The sequence below is a fragment of the Rutidosis leptorrhynchoides genome, unplaced genomic scaffold, assembly GCF_046630445.1.
Source record: "Rutidosis leptorrhynchoides isolate AG116_Rl617_1_P2 unplaced genomic scaffold, CSIRO_AGI_Rlap_v1 contig253, whole genome shotgun sequence".
In the NCBI taxonomy this organism is placed as follows: domain Eukaryota; kingdom Viridiplantae; phylum Streptophyta; class Magnoliopsida; order Asterales; family Asteraceae; genus Rutidosis; species Rutidosis leptorrhynchoides.
This window is the reverse complement of record NW_027266501.1, coordinates 11,970-39,901: the sequence shown is the minus strand read 5'-3', so window position 1 is coordinate 39,901 and position 27,932 is coordinate 11,970. Positions and strand designations below refer to the sequence as shown.

Below are 27,932 nucleotides of genomic sequence, written 5' to 3'. Positions count from 1 at the left end.
GACAGGAAATACAAGAAGTTAATGTAAAAATGGTAGAACGTCCTTTCGATTCAATGAAATCCTTGAAATCGGGGAAATCATGGCGACGGATGAAAGAATCGCAAACAAGAGTAATTTAAAATAATTTAACTACTCAAGGAATATTAAATTAAACATTCAAATGAAGAATAAATTTAAAATACAGTTTGAATTTGTGAAAAATTGAAACTTAAATAATTTATTACTAGTCATTCGTTCACAAAATCATAATCATGAGCCTAAAGCTCATAATTGATCTAAACATTATCCAACACTAGTTTCAGAAATCTAAAAAACTACTGTTGTTGTATGTGCACTTCATTTGAAAGGCCAAGAACTGAGAGTGTTGGTCTGTCAAAACAGAAAAATACATCAAGAATGAATGAACATATCTAGTTTGAAAATCACATTATTGAAAGTCTAGATGGTTGTACCTTGCGAGAGACGTCTTCGTACTTGACTGGCTTGCATAGGCAGTCAATGGTCCCCTAAGGTTATTATATTTGTTGAGAGCATTCTCAAGTTGTGGTGCTGGTAACTGCAACACAAAGAGAGCTTGCTTATTAAAGCATGAAAAGAAATTATTCATTCTTTCATTCATTATTAGTAAAAAGGATTACCTTTAATAAGACTTGAAAAGAATGTGGCTGTGTCTGATACACGCACTTTAAGAATCCAACCCATAACTTTGGCATTCTCCACACCTATACACTCAAAATACACGAGTAAGTAATCTGACTGGATAAATTCTTAAAAACATGTATAATCAGAGGTAAGCTAGAGTAGAGTCGTTACCTGCTTACTAACGAGTTTGGAGAGTATTTCCATAACAAAGTCAACCTAAACAAGAGTATATATTCAATTGAATGACTAATAAAGTGAAACCCAGAAGGCCAAGCCTTGATTTGAAACTGATAGGACACGCCTTTTAATGAATAAAACGTTTTTGTCGTAGAACTTACCAGTGTAGGGAAAGCATCGATTGCCTGAATTACAGTTCTCATGAAGAGTAGAGGCAGCGGAACTTGGTCGACCTGAAAATTGATTAAAATTAATTGAACGACCAAATTGTAGAACCAAACAACTGGCCATAAAGGGAAAATGATTATACATACCATCTGATTTAAAGCCCTTGCTAAAACCTGCTGGGTGAATACTTGCCGTTGCTCAAAACAAGCAGAACAAGCCTCCGTTATCTAGAATCAAGAAAATATCAAACCGAGCACGACTTGCAGAAAACTATGAGGTTAATATCTTGAGGAATGTGAATTGCTTCAAGCCAGTTTAAACAGAAATGTCCAGTTTAAGCAGGAAAAAAAAGTGTATGATGTCCGTAATTACTGATTTTTTACTGTAATAACTATTTTTAGTGAATGCAGGAAAACTGAAACATTATGCAAGAGGCAGCAACAAGGAGGATGCTGGTGATGCACAAAGGCAGCTTAGAGACTATTTGTGGGGAAAAGTTCGGCACTCAGGAAAGATAATAACCAAACAAAATATACCTTCTTCAGCCCGAGGCCATTTTTCTCTGGGACAATGTCATGGATAGCTACCAACACTTCTGCCGGAGTTAAAGCTGGGCCTGAATGAGCTGAACCCTGCGAGGAAGTAAGTCGAGCAGAACTTTAGACTCTTTTAACAATTTCAAATAAATAAAACTTAAATCTACTAGTAATAAGGTTTCTCAGCATTGGCAAACAACATCTGGATTAAAGGAGTAATACATATTTCCAGGAAATATATAGAATCAACATTTACTTTTAAATGGGGGAAACAGATGGCAATCTGTCTATTTTTACTTTCGAGTTAAATGATTGGGGTTGGGCAGATGCAGTGTTTGAAAAGTATTCATGGGTACCTGAAGTATATGAGCAAGCGCCACCTGGAACTTTTCTAATGGAAGGTCAACAAGACGAGGAAAAATGGGTATGACCTGTAAAAATAAAATATTATTTAGGCACATGCAAATTTCAACAGCATAAAAGCCAATTTATAACTGGCAAACTGGCGTCTTGGCAGTATTGTCAATAGCGGCCGCTATAGCTGCTATTGCGCTATAGCATAGCGGGTTCTGAACTTTCCGCTACTGAAAATGGGTAATGTAGACGAGGAACTTTTCTAAAGTAGAGTAATATTTACCTTTAGGATTTACAGTTTCTTTATTAAGTGAACTTATAATCTCTACTATACTTATTTTTCCTTGCCTTCTATGCTCTTCTTCATCTCTGTAGTTTAGTTTACAGGTTCCATCAAGTTTGAAACTACTATAGACTTGTCTGCTTTTCAAGTTTTCCCATAATTTTGTCTCTTTTGGTACTTAACTTAGATGCTAACACTTTCTGGATACCAATTTGACATAATGGATTAAATTGATGTCATTTGATGTATATTTGCTAATGTGTTTGTTACAATTTTATAAATTTTTAATGCTAATGTTATAAATTATGTTATTTACTAATGTTGGTTTATTCCAACACATAAAAGTAAGTTAGTTTAATCTAGAGTGAAAATATTTTTACTTCCATCAAATTCAGAGTTCCCAGACACTAGTACAATAATTGCTGGGTATAAGGAATTGATTGCAGTGAAGCGGCAACATGTTAGCAGTTTCTGATTCACATTTCAAAACAAAAATTCTAGAATACTAATAGTAGTAAATGATTCATAGCCAGCTGGTGAGTTTACAGTTGTGAAAAGAACGATAAAACACAAAAGATAAACCAACCTCTTTCTTTGAAAATGAAGATAGCATTGGAATAAGAATAGTAGCATCCTGCAAGACAGATGAGAACAAACTATCAACACAATGGTTTAAGAGGAAAACACACACGGGGATGATTGAAACCATCATGCTTCAGTAAATAGTTCAACCTTTAATTTCGTTTCATATAGATGTTTGACTGTAGTCATCAGCTCAGAGGAAGGCGTTGTCTCTTGAACTAATATTTGCACAACCTTGGCCAAATGAAACACAAATATCAGCATAATCCATGAATAAATGGACATAATATCAAGGCTAAAACATGTAGTCATGAAATCAGAAAACAGGATACCTACCAGCGACAAAAGATCGTCACATCCTTGTGGTGGATCTGATATTGTATGGAGCAGATCGGAGGATGACCCTAAGGCCTTTACAACAATAGGGATATGTCGATGAAATGCCTGTATCAAGTCAAGAAGTGGGGAGTCAGAGGAAAGAATGATGAAAAGAACTACATTTTTTCATGAGAACAAGTTGAACTGTAAAAGAACACAATCCAAGTCCAATCAGTTTAACACTGACAATTACATTTATTATAATACAATGGCCCAGATATGGTATGCAATATGCAATATGCAACATGCATATTTATATATTAAAAAAAACCTGCTTCACAGGCTTCGGAGCTCGACCATAAGAATCAAATATGAGCTGCAGAAGACTAGGTTTCTGAAAGAAACCTGAAAATCGTCAGAATACTGATAGATAAAGGAAACGAAGAGGAATGAATGGTCTGTGACAGCATTCTGTGGTAGACGTTATAAGGAAAAGATATACATACCTTCGTACATAGAGCAAAAAATAAAGAAGTGCGCTGTTGAGCTTCTGGAAATGAAATAGATGAAACATGTTTTCCTACTAGTTGTGCCCTCGTGGAGTCATTTTCAGAAATTCCAGACTCTGAAACATGGGGGCCACTTGTTGATGCTTCCTGGTCACCAGGCAGAAAGGAATTTCAAGTAAAAAAAATACAATTGAGAATTCTGAATAAGATAGAGCAACCCAACACATATCAAGAAATTTTCAGATACCTCCCCTGAAGAATTTTGCTTGGTGGGCTCACATAGTGAAAGATCTGAAACATGCTGATCGACTACAGACAGCAACGCATTTCTTGCAAATTGCTCAATGTTTTCCGTTATGTAGCTTAGCTGATAAAGTTTGTTTGCCACCTGCTCAATGCATAATTTTGATAAATCATAAAATTATACATATACTATCATATTCATTTCTTGCTACTCACTTATATATAGAGCACGTAAAGGAATTTACATCATTACCAGTCGGATAGCTTTTCCTCTTATGCCATCTTGTGAATGAACAGAACACTGTAATCAGACAGTAAATATATAAACAAAAAGGAAAAATAAAACAACTAGAAGAATCTCTACTAAGTCAAAAATATATTGCTAGCATGTATGCCCCTGATTTTTTAATGGACAGCTATGTACTTGTCCTCACTTCTACTAAATGCCTGAATCAGGCAAGACCTTTCGTCTACTGACAAATAACTACATTTTTTTCACTAGTTTAAAAAACGGTGCGACTGCAGTTGGAAAATTTTAAGAAATATGAGAACAGCATGACATTTGTAGTATAAACTTTGGAACCTAGAAACTCATCCTGAAAGCAAAGATAACATTTTGTATATAAATAAAAAATTATTAACGAATCAGAAAACTGATACGTGCTTTTGGCAAGTAGACAGCTTCCTTAAAACTACCTTTTGGTTTCATTGTTAAAAAATCATTACATATCTAAAAACCAGTTAGATTAGGTTTTCAAAGACTAGATAACCTGTTTTGCTTATTCCTCTGTTTCCAACTTTTACACAATTTTTAAAACAAAAGCAAACCTTGAGATTTTTATAGTGTATTAGTAAACTTATGAATGTGGACTTGAAGCAATTTTTTAAAACCCTATTTTTCTTTTCTAAGACACTTCAACATTTTGAGAAACCATTTGAACTGTTTGGTGCAATATGAAAGATGCAACATGACAATGAACAAATTTGTATGGGAGATAGCCAAGACACCTTCAAAGCTATATCTAAACAAGCTTGGCGTTTATTTGGACGCCCCAAGATCAAACTCCACACAGCACCAAGGCCTTGCGTGACCCGCTCACCATCGCGAAACTCTTTTCCATGAGCATCAACTACATCAGCATAGCATAGATCCTCAAGCAGATTCAAGGCAGACTCGGGCAACAGAGGTGCATCACTCAGAACTTTACTAAAAGATTTGTCTAGAGGAGGAAAGTTCTCCAGCAGCGATTTGGCCTGCATTGATGAATTTGGATAAATTTATTTTCAGTCAAATAAAAGAAAGCATGAACTTTGCAATGAGAGCCTACCACAGCAAGAAGGAACTGTTCATAAACAACAGCAGCGTATGAAGACTCTTCACCGCACATATGAGAATGCAAATGGTAGAGAATATTCATTACAAGCTCGTGTCCCTGAAAATCAAACCAATTCATGTATTCGATAACAATTTCAAAAGATCGTTCTGTGCAGAATTAAATCCATAAAGATACAAGTAACAAAAACTATAGAAAATCCCACTCATCGACAATCCTAGCGAGATAGAACTACTACTTGATAAATTTCAAACGGTCTTGCATAATGGCCTACCTTTTTGACCTGCATATATATATATATATATATCAGAACTCTAGAAGCTAATCATCTCACAATATCAATTACTAAAAATGGCCACAAAAGTATAACAGCAGAAACTCAACCCAACTTCTTTTTGATCCTTCATAAATTAATATGAATGTTTCCCTTACACCTAGACCAATTTAGTTATCTTAGCCTCACAATGGGAAAAAAAATTGGCAGTAAAGCAACAAAAATCAGCAATCTTATTTCAAGGATCTTGCATCTATCATGGCTAATAGATTTACAAACAAAGAACTTTATGAATGCTTCCAGCGAAGGCGAGAAAAGAATACCTTATAGGCAAAAAGAAGAAGAGTAATCTAGTATGCAAGTCATAAAGAAGTTACCTTTTGCTGACAGTAAACACCAATGACATGCTGTTGCAGCATCTCGACCATATCATTGTCTGCATCAATCTACGAAAAAGAAAAGGAGAGATAGCTGGACTCAGTGTGGCTTAGAAAAATACTACAGATCGAGTTCCCCAGTCATTCAAATTCAACACGCTCACACTCAAAACAATCCAGACTAAGAAAATGTAAGTACTAAGTAGGCACACAAACTATGAGACTGTAAGATTTTTATGGAAGGTGAATTGAATGGAAAAATAGTATGGAAGTCAAATACTGCATTTTATCCTTTAAATAGTGATGACAGAAGTTTGAGCAGGAAAGACAACTCTTACTTTCACGGAGAATAAGACAATCAGAAGAGGGATTTCTAACCTGAGCAACCAACCGAGCAAGTAATGCCATGCGCGTTTGGATATATTCTGTTCCTTGAAGGAGCTCAAATGATTCAATAATCTGCTCAACCGCCAATCTTTTCACCTTTCTTTGCTGTTCTTCAGTCAGTTCAATATATGACGGAAGCAAAGGTAATTCCTGGCAGGTCTCCTCAGAAAGAGTCGAACTTGAAACAGCTGGCGTATCCTCATCAGATTCCAAACAATACAATGTAGCTGTCTCACGTTTCACCTCATAATCCATCAATGTAGTTGCCTCAGAACTGTCCTTGACTGTATTGTGTCCGGGCAGAGTATGATCTGGAAAAGCATTGTCATCTGAATTGGGAAAAACTTCATGTCGAGGAGAAAGTTCATGTTTCGCTTGATTTGTTTCAGTAGTTGAGGGAGATTCCAAAATCTTGTCATCATTTCTAGCGCTGTTGCACATCACTGGTGTCGGAGGTTTTTCAAGGGCCGTGAAAGCTGGCTGTGAAGGAGGCTTGCTCAAAGTAGTATCAAAGTCAGGATGGATGATGCTCGTGTCCTCAATGGAAGGAGCAAACTGCAATCCACCAGATATTGCTGCACGACGTGGATCAAGCCGTCGTGGATCCTGTGGAAGTTAACAGCAACTCCTTTTTAATGTGGAACTGATATACTAAATATATTTAACTTACAGCAGATAAAACAAAACTGAAGAAATAAATAATGTAAAAGAAAATATCTTACTCGTCTAGGATCACGTTTAGAGTCAACAGGGAGATTATTTGCAGCAGACATCTCAGAAAATGATGAAGTAACAGGCACAACTGAAGGCGGAGGTACATGCGCAAGGAATTTTGGAGACGGAATGGAATTTGTTGGCACAGAAGATGTCGTAGCTGGTGGTGGGTTATTTACAGAGTGCATTTGATGTGTCATTGGGGGTTTCCAAGTCTTGTTGAAGGTGTGAGAGTTTTAGGCAAGTGCTTCATGTTAGTTATTACGATATCGGCAAGCAAGTCTGGATGGATGTTTGATATGAGAATCTCAAGTGATTCAGCACCTCTTTCCCCTTCAGCAAGCAACGCAGCGATCATGGATATCATTTGCTCTGCAGGGGACAATTCACCATCTAAACGAGGAACCTTATGGGATACCCCATTTATAGGGACAGATTCCCGATCAAAATCATTTGAGCGAGTAGAAATTGGTAACTGAGAGTTTGGATCGTGACGCATGCGCTTGGATGCCACCTCTAGACTGTTTAACGAATCGTCAAAATCTTGAGGAAAGACTCTCTTCTTCGACAAATCACCTGAATCAGGCACCAAGTTTGATGACAGATCATCCTGAAGACCAACGACAGAAATTAGTGCAAGGTAATGGAAAAGCCAGCCATTTATGACATCTCTAGAACATGGCAATGAGAATGCTGAATAGAATAATTACCCTGACCACTCGAGTTTCACGTAAAGCACGGCCATTGTTTCGAAGCATCTTATCTACTTGTCGTATAACGTGATCACCAGCATCACCCGCATTCATTGTCCGCAAAGCTCTAAGTAATCTGTCTCTTGACTGAAAATGAAAACACTATTAGAGACCGGAAAAGGGAGACCAGAGAATTCACAGCGCATATTTGTTAACAGAAGAATTCAATGGGATCCTTATCCCGTCCATCATCTAATTCAAAAATAAAACTGTTTATGCACTGTGTTTATCTAAGCAAACTCAATAACCAACACCAGCTGGTAAACAAGAGCACAAATAACAGAGAGGTGCATATGGATGCTTCGGCAGGACAACCTTCTACAAACAAAAAAGGGATGGAATACAGAATTACAAAATAAAAAATCAACCGGATGTGAATTCATGTGGCCCGGGGCCACAAAGTTTCCATTTCAACCATGCAAAGAAACAACTCCTGATTTAAAATCCCCTTATACAAAAAACCTTCCCAATCTTCAATTATAAGCATTTATTACCAGAAGCATCTGTAATTAGGGACAACAACTTTTGGACTGATATGAAGTTGAAAAATTCAAAGTGGCAATGAGAAAAAAAAAAGAAAGAAAAGGAAAATGATTACTAAATAAGCTGAACAAAAGAAGTTGAAAGAAAACAAGAACTGCGCAAGAGAAACTAAGAGCGGCTGGAAACCCTACCTCAACAATGGCTGGATGAGTACACCTCAGGAATCCCAAAAAGGCAGTTCTAAAAGAGAACAGGAGACTGGCAGCGTGGCCCTTCAAAGTCTCATGGTTTGGATTGAAATCGAGCAGAGCAGACAGAACAGTAGGGTAAAGGAGAGGCCTCTTCCTACCTATGGCTGCAAGGCTGCGAAACAAATAAGTAACCGTTCAGACAGAGGCTAATAAGAAAGAATAGTATTTTGCAGGAGGAGGAAAGGAAGATTTTCAAAAAAATATTGAAACACAGAGTAGTCAACAACAGATCACAAACAAGTAAATGTCCACAGCCTTTTGTATTACTAACCATGCAACCCTTCCGCACAAAATAGAAATGAATGTAAAGTCCCCACATATAAATTAGCACACAATAATTTCAAGAATCGTCTTCATGTTATGATGAATTAACTATTGACTTATACAACTAATCCATTCCAAGCTTTGTTACATTATAGTTATATGTGATATTTAAGCTGCAGAATTTGAAGGTTGGCCAACAGTCAAGTTCCAGACCGCAGTTTTGACATATAAAAAATATCAATGCACGCCAGTGGCAACTAGTAAGGTATTTGAGGCCTCACAAGAGTTTGAATTTTAAAAAATGGTGGACCCTAGACATTATAGTTCCAAAAAATTGAAAGATGTCATACGAAGACAGATATCTTCACTACACAGCTCTTCTACTGCAACAATACACTGACCAGTTTTAACCTACAATCACCTGTACATCAAGGAAATATTTGATATTTCCGGAAGAGGCATGGCTAAAAGAAACAGTAGAGTGGTTCTTCCCACAAACAGGTATCTTAACCATACAGCTACTTGCTTGAATCTAACCATATCATAGAATTCCCTACCCAGATCCCCACACAGTTGAGAGCCATAATGCAATGGGGTTTTCCTTTACCCTTCGTTATCATTTAGTGGTCAGATATAGGCGAAGTATTCCACTCCATGGACAAACAGGCGTTAGAAAGTTCATCTATTCCTAGCCCGTCAAACAATAACAAAGAAAAGGAGCTAAAATCTTATGCATCGTGCCCAAACCTTTACTCAAAATAAGTAAACATGTTCTCCCAAAGACAAACTCAACTGGAAAAAAAGTGTGAGAAGAAATGCCACGAAATATTTCACAGCAGAGTTCAAAAAGAAGACAGAGTACTGCATTGACAGGTGGAAGATTCTCATAAATGACAAGACAGAAGAACCCACCAAACAAACCTTGCAACCAAAATGCAAGTTCCAGGATGCAAAATCTATAGTACTATCCAACAACATATTACAAGTACATTGGTAACTTGTTCACAACCAAATTGCACTCAGAGCTATTTCTATCTTGACCATAGGAAAACAGGTTACGAGGAAGGTTCTACAAAACAAATAACAGATCAACATTATTTTTCACACATTGAGATTCGTTACAAACTTGAAACTACAGTTAATGCGACTATTACAGAGAGAATCCTATTTTTTCTCCCATTAGATGGTCATCTTACTAAGTGCTACAAAAGGTTTTTAGGTAAGTCAACTTTTCAATACAGTTATATCTAATTGCTGATAAGATTACTTCAGTATATTTTGAATTTCTTTTATGTAAGTTCCGACTGGACTCTAGCACTTGATACTTTCCAAAATCATCTTCACGAAATTGCTTCGTCATCATGGATGTCTAGAAGATAAATCCAAATCCCTAACAATCTTTTTAACGATTCTTGGATTACTAAGTTACTAAAAATCCAGAACCGCACATAGCGGGAACAATACATTACAGTATTTATATGATGATTGACCGATGAAGGAACTTATTTTTAAAATCAGCCACAGAAGCATGCTGGACCTTACTTGAAGAAATACACAGCCACCGTCTGTCCAAAAAGTTCCCTTAATCCAGTTTCAACCACAACAAGCTAGCTAAGGGGTTCAACAACAAATGCAAGCAAGCTACTTAAGCATAACCTACATACTTCTTACCAGGGAAACGACAACACCAATTTCAAGCATTTTTTAAAGGATAAAATATCTCCTTGTGTTATCTGGTTCATTCTATTGTCTGCTGAGAAGAGATAAAGGGACAAAAATGAAAAATAGCATTGGTAATCTATAATGAGCAGTCCCATTTTCATGTAACAGATAGCTAAACAAAGGCACCCCCATGCACCAAGACTCAGGCAGGCTCATCTGTGCAGTATTCAAGGAGCATATGGTTCGTTCACAAAGCAAAGGAGCAATGAGGGTAAAACCAAACTATTGGGCAAGACTAAACTTAAAAACCGAAAACTTAAGTCATTTTTGAAATGATGGCCAAGGTAATAATAGTATTACAAAACTATCATTCTATACGGACGGGATCCAGCAAACAAATCCAAAACAGAGATAAGATCACTTAATTTTCACATATGATCGTTTATGAACAGTCTGTGATTATGAAAAATGAATGAACAATGACCTTCTAGCTAAAAGGACACTCAAGCAGTAAAAGAAAGAAATAAAACGAAAATCCAAGGCGCTAAATGATTATAATAACTCCAGCAAAGTGAAATCACTTCTTGATCATTAGCTTGTGCTGCTGACTATTTTATCCCGTCTTATGGCAGCGTGTGAACCATGCCATCAAACAAAGCAACATCATGTCTACACACAAGTGGTTGCCTGAATATTATTTTTAAAACTCATTTGCTGCCTAGATAAGAAAAAGCTATCAAAGACAGTGAAAAGAAGCTGAGAAAAAAAATAGCATACACCATGCAGAACACCAATGTTATGGTGAGGGATGCTTCATGAACTACAACTGAAACCAATTCATAGCCATTATGAACATATTTGGATGGTAAAAGCAAAGTGCGACATGCTGCTACCAACCAACAACATCAGTCCTGTGACAGAACCTCAAAGAACTGTTAACAACTACTAACTTTGTGTAAAATCCTTCAAGTTGCATTTTCTGAAATACACAATGCACGTTGAAATGAAGTTAACCCATGAATTGTCTGAATTATCTTGCTACCTACTTGGTGCATTTTCTTTCAAAATATAAGGGTAAAATCGATGATTAATCATGATAATAATTCTAAGACACAGAAATCGGTTGAAACTGTAACATATTGATGTCAATACATATAATCAGATTCCAAGGAAATAACAGTGACCATGAATGACCTGACAAGTAGGCAAAAACAAACCAAACAAGATACCTATAGCTCATAACCTAAAAGGCAAAGTTGATTGGGATGAAAAGATATCAATTGCTCATTTTCCATTCAACTCTTATAACAGAAAATGACCATAAAACAATAATAATGAAAGGAAAGCAGTAATAAACTTGAAAGTAGAACGTAATGAAAGTAAAAATTCCAGGGTGATTCCCAATTTGAATTAGCTCTTAATTATTAAAGTTATTTAAATGTGTATCAATTGTTATGTCAATACATCTTAAATAGCTCGCAACTTAGCACCTGTACACAAGTATAACTGAAATCAAACAACAGAAAATTTCCTCAAAAAGTAGTTTACAGGAAAGTTGACCAATTTTGTCCAATGCTCAACCACTTCGTCATTGACCAATATTGCTTCACAAAACTAAAAAAATGAGAACACTGCAAGGCCTGAGATTCCCAATATCTGAACCAACAATGCAGCAGTATCCAGGTCATGAACTCCCCAAAAGAGAGCTGGTCAAGATGCAATGATGTCAAAATAAGAAGCTGAACTTGTTGCTGCTCCCGTGATCCCTCCAAAATGTCCAAACATAGTTAAATAGAGGGTAACATGCAGTATATCTCAATATGAATAATACACAAGTTTCCTCATTCATTCGAATACATCTGAAGGATCAAGCAATGGCATGCTAGATACACAGTTCGAATGAAGTGTTCATTGTCACATATAGAAGGCCCGAGTATATTTCTCTTAGTAGAGAGTATGTGTTGAATTGGCTGACTTCTAACATTCTTAATAGGTTTTAATTTTGCAAATTCCTTGCATCTCCTAAATGTTTTATCAAATTTATGACCCTCAACTACCTTTCAATATCATAGGTCACATAAATTCATAAAAGAAAAACATCCCCATAAATATCTAACTGGGATTACCATAATATGGACTTTAATAAATCTGTACACAATACACAATCACATGAACAAAGCTCCATGCATGCATGTATTTAGGTAAGGCATTATACAGATAAGATCGTTAGACACGATTCACAAGCAATACAAATAGAAACAATGTCACTTGCATGGTTAAAAGAAAACGACCAGGCCAAAATGCAGTTGAAAAAATAATTATTAAAACCATGTATGTATGCACTGACAAATGACAATAGCACATTAACATTGCTATGGGTTACAGCCAGCAACTAGCATCTCATGGCACTTGAGTTTCAGTTTTTTTATTGCAAAAAGATCCATTACAGAGCAAAACATAATGACTTCCATTGATCAAAGCTAGAACCCAAATCCACAAGGAGAAACAGATCAATAATGAACTAATGTTAAAATGCACGAGCGCATAAATAGCTGAATCATGTCATCTATTAACTCACCAATTGACAACAGAAATTGCCAAAGTGCCAGGGAGCTGATTGAAAGATTGCAATAAGTCCAATAAGATGGCCAGGGTCCTCTTTGCCTCTGAAGTGAGCACAACTGGATCCAAAGCGGGATGGCAACCTAGAAGCCATAAGAAATTAAAAGGTTGTCTACTTCCTATTATAAGTAAACCTAAAAAAACAACGTTGAAACGATGCTAGTGAAACCCATAATATTATGAGAACGACTATGAGGGGAAAACAAAAAAAATGAAATTATCAAACCAAGCACTTGAAAATCAGGATGACACACCTTCATACTTTCCAGTGCCATCGCCCTCCGATGTGAAAAGTAAAACATAAGTTTCAAGAAATTTGAAGGCCAGCAGCTTTGACCCAACATACCCAGGCTACATAACAAACCAAGATCCAAAAAGTGCAAAGTCAGCAAGAATTTCCAAAAAAACAGCTCCTAAAAATCTAGGCAACAAAAAGAAACTGCTACATTCAGCATCCAATAATCAATCCCAAACAACTAGTTCGAAGAGAAAACCAGAAGGGAATTAGAAGAGAAACTGGTCATCGATTTGGAAAACATGTTTATAGTAGAAACTGACCATTTCATTTTGTCTAGTAAATTACTAACTGTGAACTCATACAGCTTGAGAAATAAAAGTCAGGTAAATCGTAACATACATCCAATGCAATTGAAAAGACCGCATCCTTGAACCTAAGCATCCACATCCACAGTTCTTCTGTCCACTGCTCCATTTTACCACGCCGCTGAAACTGTAATTCTCCCACATAAGCACAAAATTGAGAATATCTAAGGAAACGGGGGGGCATAGAAATGTTGAGAAGCAAAAGGATAAAGGCAAGGGGAAACAAGATAAACAAATATACAATCCTAGTTTAAAATAAAGGGAGCCAACATGATTTGGGAAAATAAAAACGAATGATTGAAAACAAAGACTAGCAAGTTGGACAGGTGAAACAATTAAATATGTTAAAGACAAAGCATTTATAATGGTAACACAGCTCCTTAATAAGAAAGTGGAGTTTGAATCGTCAGTTCGTCAGTACAAAAATAAGGTAGAATAACAAACAAAATCACTCAACCAAAGGCAGTGAAGGTACCTGCAATGACATCTCCTCAAAAACGCTGCAAAAGAAATGTGAACCGCAGACAATAGCTTGTTTTGCAACAGCAGTGTCATTGTCTCTCAAGAATGCTAACACCATAGGCATAAACGGAGAAGAATGCTCCATTGCTCTTAAACCAATATCCTGAATCAACCTGCCAGCCAAAAGAATTTAAAATAAATAACTATAATGCATTATGATACCAATGCTACAAGAAGCAGCCAATCTATAAAGACACAATGATTTCAAGGTTACGTAGTAAGGTCTAAAACACAATAACCTGAACAAAGGAAAAAAAGAAGATTTCATAAATGAGAATTAACTAATACAATTCACTAATTTCAGAGAAAAACTCCCTGACAATAAGCAGGCAATTGAATCTAACAATGTCAACTGGATGCAAATTGATACAGAAGAACAAATGAATAAGAGAATGAGTAGGGATTGAGAGACGAACTCGATAAGCAATCTGCGGAGCAGATTTTCAGGCGATGACTGGAGGTCGAGCAAGTATGGATAAAGGTCAGAGGCCAGAGAAGGCTCAACGGAAGAGAAGATATCTTTGACCTGTTTGAGTGAAGAGAGCTTGACAGCCAAATCTCCATGGTTGTTGGCAGCGGCGAGGAGAGAGAGAGTTTGGTCTCTCCAAGACATGTCGCCGGGTTATTGACAATGACAGGCACGGCGGCGATAGTCAGAATTATCTCGATGACGGACTATGGCGGTGCGAGGTGCTGCTTAAGGTTTTTCAATTAGGATGAAAAAACTGGATTTGGGATTATAATTATCACCTTGGTGAGCTATTGAGAGAGACTGGGGAAATATGAGAATGAGAGGGGAGACGCCGGAGACGGAGGAGGGGGATTTGATTTTCTTTTTATCTTTTTTTCGATGTAATGGAGTTAAAAATTAGGCCCATTTTGGGCCTTATATGGATATTTAGGTCCATATTTCTTTTTGACAAAATGGATAATCCTGGCCCATATAGATTATTCTGGCCCATCTTGTGACATTTTCCACTTTTTTCTTTTTGGAAAATGACATTTTCCAATTTTTTTCATATATTTAACAATACAATATTCTATCCACCCAAATTTTTTTTCTTAAAAATGGAATTCATAATTCTCTGAATGAAAAAATACTTTAAAATATATTTTTATTCTCTTTGGATATCTTCACAACCGATCGGTGTAGAACTAATCTTTCATTCCAACTGTCAACAAACGAAATTTTAGAAAACGGACCATATAAATTTTTCCGTTCAAATGATTGAAAAAATGCATTACCCATTAAATCACATATCCAAATTGAATCACACACCCAAAGATTTTCCACTTTGAATATGACAATTGATGATGAAATGACGCGGGGCCAAGTTCATCATCTCCTGGATAAAACGTCTGATGCAGCAGCCAATCATATTTCAGGAACTCAATCTATAAAATCCTCAAAATATTCCATTTATGTCCATTGACCCCCCTACTTTAAAGTTTCTAAAACTTTAACCCAAAACGTTTCAATCATTAAGCAACTAAGGACAATATTCTGGTACTCTGCCTCTCCCTTTCTTCTATCTGTCCAACAAATTTAACTAATTCACCAGTCACCAGTCACCACTACCACACGCCTCATCGGAAAACACAATGGCGGTGTCGAGCTTGGGCGGTGCAAAGTTGGAGACTTTGTTTTTGAATCATTATAGTTCACCGTCTTTGCCATTGTTGAGAGTCTATAATCAGCAGATCAAGCACAATCGGCGAAGCCTACTTCTCAGACGACTTAGATGTGACGCTTCTTCGTCCGACGTCTCCGCTGACTCCACCGCCTCCTCCTCCTCCAGCGTGTCCGCCCTAGAACAACTCAAAACCACCGGCGCTGATCGTAAGTTGATCCATTTCCCATTTTTATTGTATCGCGACTTTAGGATTGCAGGTGTCAATTCCAATTCCAATTGCTTTCTGTTTTTTGTTTCTTTAGCATTCGGAGTTTCTTATACAAGCTTAATTTGAACTTAGTAATACTTCATAATGTCATGCGAAGCATGGGAGTGTGTGAATTTGGCTGCATTGGTTTAAATTTTATAGAATGTTATTGTTTCTTCCCACTGATTCAAAGGACTGTCAGTGGTGATGATATTAGTTTCATAGTCTAGCCGTCCAGTGTTCCCAGGTTATATCTTTAAAGGAGAATCAATATGTAACCTCAATAGTCAAAGATCACTCTCATTTCAATAGTCAAAGATCACTCTCATTTGTACATCTACTTCGTAGAATACTGGGAAAGCTCCTTTCATCAACAGTCAAAAGTACTTTTAGCAAGAGTCCTTAGCATTGATTACACCTTCAAGTTTTAGATGTGGACAAATTTTAATGCCTCATAGACTGTTACTCAGTCTTTTTTATCAACAATTTTTCGCCACAACCCTGATTTCCAATTTAATTTAGTTTCCAATGCTTGGAAATATTGTAGTTCAACTTCAAATATTAATCATGAACATAGCTTTAGTGACAATTCGATTGTTCAGGTTGTTGAATTGGATAGAAAAGGCGTCGTTTAGCTGTAGCAAAATATAAAATTTCATTTTCCTTTACTGCTGTCTTATTTGAATACCTTTCCGATTGTCTCTTGCAGGTTATACAAAGGAACGAAGCAGCATTGTGGCTATTGGGCTTAGTGTGCACACAGCACCAGTTGAAATGCGTGAAAAGCTAGCCATCCCTGAAGCAGAATGGTCCAGAGCCATTGGTGAACTTTGTAACTTGAACCATATTGAAGAGGCTGCTGTGCTGAGCACGTGCAACAGGATGGAAATCTATGTAGTAGCTTTGTCTCAGCATCGTGGGGTCAAAGAAGTAACTGAGTGGATGTCAAAGGTGTTTTTCTTTTTCCATCTTGACACTGTTCCTGTCGTGCTGAAATCGAAAACCTTTTAATATTTCCATCGTCAGTAAAAAAAAACTACAAGTTCATTCTTGCTATCTCTTATTCAGCTAATGTTGCATTCAAATTTTCATTTTATGGTTTTGTTTACTAATTTTTCTTTTTGGTCTTCATAGACAAGTGGGAATCCCTGTGTCAGAGATATCTCAACATCGATTTTTGTTGTATAACAAAGATGCAACACAGCATATCTTTGAAGTATCAGCTGGTTTGGATTCCCTTGTCCTTGGAGAAGGCCAAATCCTAGCCCAGGTAAAGCAAGTCGTCAAAGTTGGGCAAGGAGTGGCTGGATTTGGGAGGAATGTTAGTGGACTATTCAAGCATGCAATCACCGTTGGAAAGCGCGTCCGAACCGAGACAAATATTGCTTCTGGGGCTGTTTCTGTGAGCTCTGCTGCTGTTGAACTGGCTTTAATGAAGCTTCCGGAAGCTTCACATGCCAGTGCAAGAATGTTGGTGATTGGAGCTGGCAAGATGGGGAAGCTTGTGATAAAACACTTGGTAGCAAAAGGGTGCATGAAAATGGTGGTTGTGAACAGAAGTGAGGAAAGGGTTTCCGCCATCCGGGAAGAGATAATCGGTGCTGATATCATCTACAAACCCGTTCGCAGAAATGCTCGACGCTGCTGCGGAAGCCGACGTGGTGTTTACCAGCACATCATCGGAAACACCATTATTTTTTAAGGAAAACGTCAAGGGTCTCCCTCCAGTGGGTCCCAGCGTCGGCGGTTCAAGACTCTTCCTCGACATCTCCGTTCCGCGGAACGTAGGGTCATGCGTTGGAGACGTGGAAGGAGCACGAGTTACAATGTTGATGACCTCAAAGAAGTTGTGGCAGCCAACAAAGAGGATCGACTTCGAAAAGCTATGGAAGCTCAGGCCATTATTTCCGAGGAATCGAAACAGTTTGAAGCTTGGAGGGACTCTTTAGAAACTGTTCCCACCATTAAGAAATTGAGAGCTTATGCAGAGAGAATTAGAGCTGCTGAGCTAGAGAAATGTCTTTCAAAGATGGGTGAAGATATTCCAAAGAAAACTACTAGGCCGTCGATGATCTTAGCCGTGGAATCATGAATAAGCTCCTTCATGGGCCAATGCAGCACCTGAGATGCGATGGAAGCGATAGCCGCACTCTGAGTGAAACCCTTGAGAATATGCATGCTCTTAACAGAATGTTCGGTCTTGAAACAGAATTAGCTGTTTTAGAAGAGAAGATCCGAGCCAAGCAAAGCAAGAAATGAGCTCCAATTGGAATCTACATATGGTAACTCTCGATTTACTTCCACAAATTTGAATAAGACGAAAACTTCACCGTCTTGTTGCGAGTATTTATTGGTGGTTTGATCTCTATGTGATTAGTGGACTGCTCAAAAGCTTCCTAAAATGGATATTTTTGTTCACTCATTTGGGTGTAACACATTTCCGTACAGGTTTCCCTTGCGTGTTCAAAGTGTTAGTTTTAAGTAGTACCCATTTGGGTTTGTATTGTAGGATATAGATTAGGAATTATGTTGGGAGCTTCGTTCAGTCATAATATAATCCTTTATAAAGTTGTAAGGTATATTTGTAACTGGATTTCTATTAATCCTTGTAATTAATTATCTCATCATTTTAGTATAGAGGTTCACTTTTGGATAGTTTGTGCTGTCGTTATTTATGGAGAATCCATTTTAGCATAGGATTGTCTTTAATCAATCCATGTACATCGGCTTTAGCTCAAAGTCTTGAGAACTTTGTTTACTCAATCATCAAAGTGGTTTCATTGTGAAGTTTTGAACCCAAATAAGCAAGTGAGAATCTATAACTTGAAGACAAAGCTGAACAAAGTGAAATTGATGAAGGTGTCCAGATTTGGGCAAAAACTCGTTCCTTCAATTTCAGCCATTAGGAATAGCTTTTAAAGCTAGTCTTCTCATCAGATTAGCAACTACATGTATAGAGTGAATTATTAATTATTGGAAGTTTGCTGTCTACTCCGTTTAGATGATTGTGAAACTGAAAGACTTTTTGTTTGATAAAGCAAGTGTGAAAGGCTCCTAAGAGGGACTCTCTTCCAATCCCAAAATTAACTTTTTAAGTATATATAGTATAACCTCGATAAAATAATACTCGATAAAATAATAACCTCGTTTAAATAATAAATTTTCTCGGACCCGACTTATAATTTCAAGGGAAATCATATATCGATAAATTAATATCTCGCTAAAATAATAAATTTCTTCGATCCCGACAATATTAATTTAAAGAGATTCAACTGTATTTTGTCATTAAAATATGAGACCACAGTACTCATTCATCAATTTAAAAATTAGCAATTTAGAAAAATTAATTAAGATTGACACCTATAAATTTGGGATTTGGGACTATGCAATAGATCAAGTAACCATAAGTTTCTTTTTTTGTCCAATTTCTTTTCTCTTTTTGATTATACATCGCTAATGTGGTATTGATTGAGATTATATTGCGACTATCACTCTAGATGCTCTAATAACGTCTTTTGTCAAGTACTACTTCATTTCAGAATGGTACTTCTGTGCCGATTCGCATTCAAGTTGTTGCCTTTTTCATACCTAGCAAAAGTCCTAGGATAAAACGAAATAAATAACTTGAAATCTTTTCTGGTTATTTATTTACCATTAATTTATACTAACTCAACCTTAAAAACTCTGATGAAATGGAAAATCCTGTAATCGTGGACCAATCAAATATTCCACATTCAATATCAAGCATCAAACTAAATTAATTGAGGAGTCTCTATATTATTATTTCTTTTCCCAAATGGCCAAGATTTGTAATACTTGTGCATGTGGTTTTTGTCTATAAATATGTTCAAGATTTCCAATAATCTTTGCACTAGCTTCAATTTCAATGGAGTACTCCTCCTCTTCTTCTTCTTCTTCTTCTTCTTCTTCTTCTAGTCTTCCTTCTCATATAATCTGTGAGATTCTATCACGAGTTCCGCAAGATACATTAGAAAGGTGTAGACTTGTTTCAAAAGAAATCAGAAGTCTAACATACGAATCAAAATTCTTGAATCTTCATCGTCAAAGAACCAAAGTGCATGGATTTTTCTTATTAATCCGTGAAATGAATTCGTCTCTTCAATGCCAGATTCTGACGACGATGGACAATTTCTACGCCTCCGTTATTTCTTACAACCTAAGTTTGATGGCGTAGCAATTGTAGCATCATGCAGCAAGCAAGGTATATTATTGCTCTGTGCGTACTCTCGTAATATTAATGCTAGGTTAAGAAGGTACATCGTATGCCAGCCTTGTACTAAACAATACGAGGTGCTACCAAATCCTATTTTCAAGTGGCGTGGAATTTGTGGCATACACGTTTTGAAATCTAACCCTCTACGTTTTAAAGCGATAATAGTATTTCCGGCCTTTTGCGATCAATTTTTAATTTCTGACCAGGTATATGATTCAGATCTTAAGTATTGGAAGAAACAAAAAAAGAACATTATCATCCATGGCCATTGCAAACCAAATTCAGAAGTAGCTCGTTTTTCTCTAGTGTCTGCTAGTGGTTCACTTCACTCTATCACAACCAAAAATAAAATATGTGCGTTTGATGTTGAAAAAGAGAAATGGAGAATCATTGAGTTTCCACATCCTGATATCGATATTTACAGGAACAATGTGCTAATATTGGACTATGAGGATAAGCTTGGATTGGTTAGCCAGGAATATTTGGGATTTGAAGGTGCCGAGTTGTGGGTTTACTCGCAAAATCAATGGACAAAGAGGCACTCTATTGGATTGGAACCTCTGATAAGCAGATTCAAGATTGATCGTGTTGATGATCTCTACTATTATTGTCCAATTCTAGCATTTTATTGTCAAGTTCTAGCGTTTTGTGGGGGTGATGTTGTTCAGGCCGGCAAGTACGTCCAATCAACAGACAACAGACTATCGATCAGTTTGGAGCAAAAGAATCGAGACATTTCTTATCTAGATATGTTCCCCTTCGAATCAGATCGTAACCCAACAACTATGAACCAAGTGAATCGGACAACTAGGAGAAAAAGGGTATTGTCGTCGTTGTTTTCTTGTTTATCATTATAGGATGAAAAATCATTTTCAATGTCTTAGTTTGCACTCGTTTAAATCGAATTTGTCTGCCGCCGTTGATGATGACTTCCTCTTGCTTAAGAAAAGCAATCCTTTGCATTCTGATATAACTGTGTTTTAATTTAGCATTGCATGATTAACAAAAGTAATCAAAATTATTCTTTTCTTTGCTCTTCTTTTTGCATATTTTGTGATATTGACATGCCTCGAAATTCCGTGTCCCTTTGCTTTTCCCTTTTGGCATAATAGTTTTCATGATGTGGATCATATAATTAAATTCGAACTAAAATATCCTGAGATTGAATGTATCAATAAAGAAGAAAAATGATTAGTATAACAGCTTAATGCACATGATTTCAGCTCAGAACACTGCTTTAAAAAGTTGTACATATAATTTAACTTCGATTAGAAGTATATAAGATAAAAGACTTGGCTGCAATTTATTTCCAAACTAACCAAGAATAGGAAATTCTAGAGCCACAAGCCATCACCGATTGAAATATACTACAAAGTATCTTTAAAAAAACGACAAAATCATCACCAAATATATGAACTGATGGAATTGGATTACATGGATATATATATATATAGCTCTGTGAAAATAAAATCACTTATTAAAACATCTTCTACCAAAGTTATGATTTATTGACTCTATTTGTGTCGACAATCTTCTAGTGCACAATTCTACAGACATCTTCCACCATATCCAGCATTAGTAAACAATTCTTGCTTTATGTCGTCCGAACTCATCAGCGTTCTCTGCTCTGTTTTCTGTATAAACACACAACAACAAAACACAAGCTAAAAATGTAATTCCTCAAAATTTCCGTTTAGAAATGATTAATTATGTACCTCCGAGCAAGAAGCTTGCATTGCAAAATCGTTGAAACAACTAATTACACATTGCTGAATATCGAGTCCTAATGACTCTAGCGTATTCACTGTGGTTAGCAACAATCCTGGCTTCCCGGGACAGGAAATCTCGATCCTGGTATCGGAATTTCTTCTCTCAACATCAAACTGTAGAACAAAAATTGTTCAGATGCTGATTATTGTCTAATATATTAAAAATGAGACAGAGTCCATATACATGATATAAAAATACCTTTGGTGCATTCCTGACTAATGCTTCATTTGGCTTTACATCATTGAAAATGCCCATGTCGAATTCGGAATTAGTTGCTTCGATTTCCTGCTGCAGATTGTTGATTCTATCTAAAAGCTCTTTCATGTAATCAATTGTATCTCCAAGTATAGATGTCCTGTCCATCTATACATTAACGAATAATCATCAACACAATAAGGATGTGAATTTAGTAAACATGAAATTGAATATATTAGAATGTCAATATTCTGAGTATTACCTTGCTAATCTTGGGAACGATAGATCTTAGCATGGTAAGGCGGTCATTCAAACGCTTCCTTCTCCTTCTTTCGGCCATTAGATTCTTTGAAGGCTGCCCTTGCAATTTCTTACTTTTAGTATTTTTCCTTTCAGCACAATTCGTACTCCCCATGTTGAATGTTGGCATAATTGAAGCTTCAGGTGATCCATTGATCGGTTCTTCTTTGCAATTAGCTTCAGCTAGCTTCTCGAAATTGTGAAAATCATCAGCGATAAACCCCGTAAACTCTTCGTTTACCGGAAACGGAGGCGTTCCATAGGCTAAATCATTAATCAACGGTGGAAAGAAGTCATCAGCAAATGGTTGGCAGTAGACTTCATTACTACTGAAAATGTTGAAATCCTGGTGTTGAAGAGGGTTAGAGATGAACTCATCAGGGTAAAAGGCGTTTCCACAAACAGTTGATGTGTAACTATCATCTAAACAATCAAAAATAGAATAACCATTGTTAGAGAAGAGATTTTCAGGGACAGAGTTCTCCCAAATGTCTCTTCTAGGAGCTAACAAGTCCTCTAACAAGCCATGTTCACTCAACTCCATTTTCTTTTCTCTCTCTCTCTCTCTCTCTGTGGGGAATTTTGTCAAATACTTAATAGGCAAATGCCTTGATAACGAATAAACAGATTTTTTATAGAAGAAATGAGAATTTCTTTATCTGAAAGGGAATCTGTTTTGTTTTTCTGTTTAACTCTTGTTTTCAGGGTCTTTTGGTTTTTCTTCTGAATTACATCATACATGTCTTTTTCACCGAAATCTCTAAATCTAATAAAAAAAAACTTTTAATTTTTTTTCCGAGAATACCGAATTCATCAGGCAAAAAAAATATAAAATTGGAAACGGTTTGACACAAATCTCTTACAATTGGCCTAATAAATTCGATAAATTTAATTTAAGGTGAATTTATTTATCATTGCTATAGTTTAACCCACATATTCTGTCTTAACCGAAAAAAGACATGGCAGCTAGTATCATAGACCGTGTCAGGTTCTTTAAAAAGTCTTTCCCTGAAACAGAAACATTATTTGCTTTCCGGTCCAAACAGTACATATACGACTCAAAATCTATCTCTGTCTGTCCTACTATATATCTATCCTTCACTAGAACACGATTTAGGAAATAATTTTGTGTTCCATCACTCTATGCCTCTAGAACTTTAAGCTTAGCTCACAATTTCAATTAAGTTGTGGTGGGCCTTTTTTCATTTGTTGTTTCTTATTTTCCCTCTTCACAAAGCAAGCTAAATTTGTGTTTTCTTCAGAGAACAAAATTAAAGAAACATATACGTACGTACTCACATTATCAATAATTTGTTTGGTCCAAATTAAATTCATACTCTTTTTCTCCCTAATTAATTAACTGTCATATTTCCTATATATTTTATATAGAAAATATGACATTTAAATTAGAAGCGGATGTAGTAACAAATTAGGATAAATGTGATGATCTATTAGGTAATGGGTTCGAATCTTTGTTGGATTTTGTAGTCCTCACTTCTCAGGAATGAGTAAGGGAAATTGCGTCAAAAAAAGGTGAATCCTACGAGATGGGAAAAAAAAAACCTGACAACCACCGGTGAAAAACATGCCAACTAAATCTCAAAAGAGTTAAAAGTGGATTTCCCACTTGGGATGTAGGAGAAACTCAGCAATCTCAAGCCGCAGAGAGGAGTTGAAGAACGAGTTAAAACTTCCGAAATAATCGGGAGACTACAAAGTGTTCGTTACTACAAGAATATAAACGTTTTGTATACCACAAAATTTGTTCATAGGCTGCCCTTTTTAACACTTCTTTGTATCCAAAGCTTTCATGACAAAGTTTTTCTTCTTAATTAGATTAATTAGTTGATTAATTAGTTAATTTGTAATTAGATCAGTTTACTTCTTCTGCTTTCAAAGTTCGAATTATATTACTTTTTTGGCTAAATTGTAATGAAGGTAAGTGGGCCTATAATAGTTACATATATAATTACCAAAGAAGAAGATATGATTAATTTGGTTGTATTGTGAATTTCCCTGGTAGGTAAAGTCGAATAATAGTACTATATATGATAAAGAAGTTCCATCTAAAGGTGACGACACTCACCCCCATCCAAAATGCTGGTACAGAGCTTTGACTCATTTGCTTCTTCTAATGTTTAGTTTAACTGATTACCATTTTCTATGGGCAAACAGACAAATATCAATTGTACATCATTTTTACATATAACATGTCAAAATACATTATGTTTTTCATATGTATTTTGAGACGGAAAGAGTATCTAATGTGCTCAAAATATGATAAAACACTCGATTTGCATATAATTCGTATAGCAACCACTGCGATATCCATATATTTCTAAGTAAACGTAAATAATTTTCCTACAATTGTATATTACTTGAAGAGTATGATCAGATGTAATAATGAAATAAATAAAATTAATCAAACCTACATGTTTAAGTTGACCAACATATGTATATACTCGATCTATATATTTGGCGAGAAAAATAACCTGGAGTCACATGATATTTCATATTGATATTGGGACAAAGGTTTATTACAATGATTGGGAAAAGATCAGCCAGCTGGTAATTTTCATCAAAAATCAAACTAATTAGCAGAAGATCACATGTTTCAAGCTAGTAATTAATAATCATATATAAGGGCCCTTTCACCATTTAATGCATGCATCTTTGTTTTATTCCAAATAAAAGCATGCATGTTTGTTTTCTTTGTTCCGAAAATATTTGTGTTCATTAAGGCTGGCTTTTATTTAATGCAGGCTTGATTAAATTGACTTGCCTCATGTTGTTTTTGGCAGCAGCCAATTTTTTTTGCCTCATTATCCTCACAGCCGGTGAAACTAATTGCTCGTTTTAATTGTTAGAATACAAAGAGGTAGGAAACTGACCAATTTTAAATTTTAAATGAAGAAATTGAGTTTTCTTAATTTACGGATATATATATATATTGTACATAATTAAGTACTATTCAACGTCCCTAGCTATACCATGCTGTATATAGTGCTATTGCTGCATCAGTTATAATTTTCGCTCGCTATAGTGAAGCCAGGCCAGCATATTAATAGCCAAGAACTAGTTAAAATCTGAATTATGATGCAAATTAATGTTCATGTAAGCTACAGTACCAGTTAATTTGTAGTAAAATGTATCTAGGGCATGTGATGAAACAACAAATAGCTAGAATTAAGCAAAAAAAAAAAAAAAAACTGGCGGATTTCATATACAATTGGCTTAGGCAAAACACATTGTTTTGGTGCTGAGAATTAGTAATTAATTTGGTGATGATGCCCTATTATGGAGCTATTTTCTTCTTTCTTCTAATTGTTAGTTAGGCGTAGGCAGCTCATTAATTTATGTAGGGCAATTAGACATTGTTTTGGTGCTGGGAATTAGTGAGTTTGCACGGCAGGGCTTAGCTTAATCGGTGAACATCCCCCCTCCCCGCATCCGTGACGTATGGGGTTTGAGTCGTATAGTCCGCCCAATTGTAATGAAATTAAAAAAAATTATAAGTGAGTTTGCTATAGCTAGCATGAGAAATTAGGTTGAAGGAATTTCACCAAAACATATGAAGTAGGCGCTTTTGGCCTTCGGGTCTTGTATCAAGAAAAAATATGAAGTAGGCGCTATGAAGAAGATACAACCTTTTTTAAGTAGGTTAATTGTTTTAATTCCAACCCAATTTTTTTTTTTTAAAAAATTAATATATAGCATTATTTATCAAATTTTAACCCTTAACTCTGATCTTCATAAAGAAAAACATTATCGAGTATTAGATCCGTATCAAAATATATGATACATATTTTATATTTTTAAATTCATTCATATAAATACATGTCCATTTGAGTCGATTCAAAGGTGCAAAATATCATAATGGAGAGAGCAGAATACTATGCTTCAAGCAACGCGCGCTTCACACTTTTAGATAATTATTGGCAATTAACATTGTTTGACGTATAATACAGCAAATAATTTAGAGAATGAATGGAGCTATAGGCTATAGCGTGGAGGATCGTGGTAGTCTAAACTGATATAAGAAGAAACAAGAAGGTGCATGAGAAATTAAAAAAAAAAAATACCAAAAAAGTTGTTGTTTTAAGTAGTTGACAAAGACTTGGTGATGATGATCGAACAAGAGAACCACACAGGGAAAGTAAAGAGAGAGATCGGTGTGGCGACAGAAAACTGCGGGCTGCTGTTTCTCCCTACCATCCAGACACTTAGCGGTTTCTATACAGTGTTAACTGCTTCTCTCTTTCTCTCTATATATTCATGTATAGATACCACGTTTCACAGCCCACAATATCCCCATTTAGGGGTTTTCCTTCTTAAAATGTCATAAGCCACACACTCAAACTGATCACTCTCTCTATTACGACAATTAAGTACCTAGCTCGCTCTTTTGTTTTGTCTCCTAGTGTTTTGTTTGCTAGCAAGGGTTAGCGTGATTTAGGGTAGGGTCCAATAGGGAAATTGTGATATTGAAATATATATTCCATCCATCCCATCCATTTTATATGTGAAAGTTGGCTTTTTGATTCATTAAAAATAATTGTATCTGTATAAAATTCAATTTTTTTTATAGTTTAGTTCAATATAAACAACTTGTTGCTTGAAACTTATCTATGTTTTGAAGTCTAAGACGATCCCGACAATACCATCTTCGAGGATCGATCATATGACCTTTTATAATTCGAAATATTTAATTTTAACAAATTCGATCACGATTAGTAAAATTTAACATTTATTAAAAAAAAGAAAAAAAAACATCTAAAAAATAACTTATAGCATTGTATTTTTCTTTTCTTTTATATTGATATTTGTTTGTCTTCATTGAATTTTGATAATAGAAAAAAAAATAACATAAAAGAAATCTAATCTATGTTTTAAAGTCTAAGATGATTCCAGACAATACCCTATCCGATAATCGATCATATGACCTTTTACATAGTTGCTAAATACCATCTTTCATCCGGCGGTTCGAGGATACTCGACTTTAACAAACTCGACCACTTTAATTAATAAAAACCTAACATTTAAAAAAAAAAGCATTGTACTTTTCTTTCTTTTTTATTGATATTTGTTCGTCTTGATTGAATTTTGATAGAGGCTTGATTTTTAGACTCAATTTCCCTTGAACTCCTTGAACTGATGAGTTCAAGGATTCCAAGAGAAAATGAGTCCCTTTAAAATTCCTCATTTTGATAATAGAAAAAATACTAGAGAAGAAACCTATACATGATATATATGATCAACTTTTATGTCTTTGTAGACGAAAAAATTTTGGCAATAAAATAAATAATATGGCCCATATGTCATATTTATGATAGATCATGTCAAAATCAGGTCAAATAGGTCAAACAAGGAACTCTAAATGGAGAAAACCTTAACCAGGCTTACGTCAGCCTCTGAGGTCGAGAGGCCTGGCCCAATTTATAAAAAGGCCTAGAGAAGGCTTGATATAAGAATGGCGTCAAGAGGCTAAATGAGAA

At 35.9% G+C, this 27,932-nt stretch overlaps 3 protein-coding genes across 3 annotated transcripts; 1 reads left to right on the top strand and 2 right to left on the bottom strand.

Annotated features, from left to right (window-relative positions):
* Positions 1-314: 314 nt before the first annotated feature.
* Positions 315-14,670, bottom strand: LOC139882281 (uncharacterized). Its single transcript, XM_071866639.1, has 28 exons — positions 14,474-14,670; positions 14,011-14,170; positions 13,570-13,662; positions 13,187-13,283; positions 12,889-13,051; positions 8,325-8,496; positions 7,618-7,737; positions 7,133-7,508; positions 6,907-7,067; positions 6,176-6,790; positions 5,798-5,866; positions 5,141-5,245; positions 4,821-5,066; positions 4,066-4,113; positions 3,817-3,957; positions 3,567-3,716; positions 3,392-3,454; positions 3,079-3,186; positions 2,893-2,976; positions 2,747-2,794; positions 1,880-1,954; positions 1,524-1,619; positions 1,134-1,214; positions 981-1,052; positions 814-858; positions 639-722; positions 453-556; positions 315-369 (listed from the first exon to the last, which is right to left on the bottom strand). Exons 1-28 carry the CDS (start codon positions 14,668-14,670, stop codon positions 315-317), a joined length of 3,828 nt encoding a protein of 1,275 aa, XP_071722740.1.
* A 989-nt stretch (positions 14,671-15,659) lies between these two features.
* On the top strand, positions 15,660-18,197 carry LOC139882288 (glutamyl-tRNA reductase 1, chloroplastic-like). Its single transcript, XM_071866645.1, is given in 6 exon segments — positions 15,660-15,897; positions 16,648-16,891; positions 17,073-17,562; positions 17,564-17,756; positions 17,759-17,995; positions 17,998-18,197. Coding segments are annotated over 6 exon segments (1,602 nt in total).
* A 3,522-nt stretch (positions 18,198-21,719) lies between these two features.
* On the bottom strand, positions 21,720-22,981 carry LOC139882280 (transcription factor bHLH93-like). The gene is made up of 4 exons (XM_071866638.1): positions 22,400-22,981; positions 22,141-22,305; positions 21,888-22,055; positions 21,720-21,806 (listed from the first exon to the last, which is right to left on the bottom strand). Exons 1-4 carry the CDS (start codon positions 22,979-22,981, stop codon positions 21,720-21,722), a joined length of 1,002 nt encoding a protein of 333 aa, XP_071722739.1.
* Between the last annotated feature and the right edge of the window lie 4,951 nt (positions 22,982-27,932).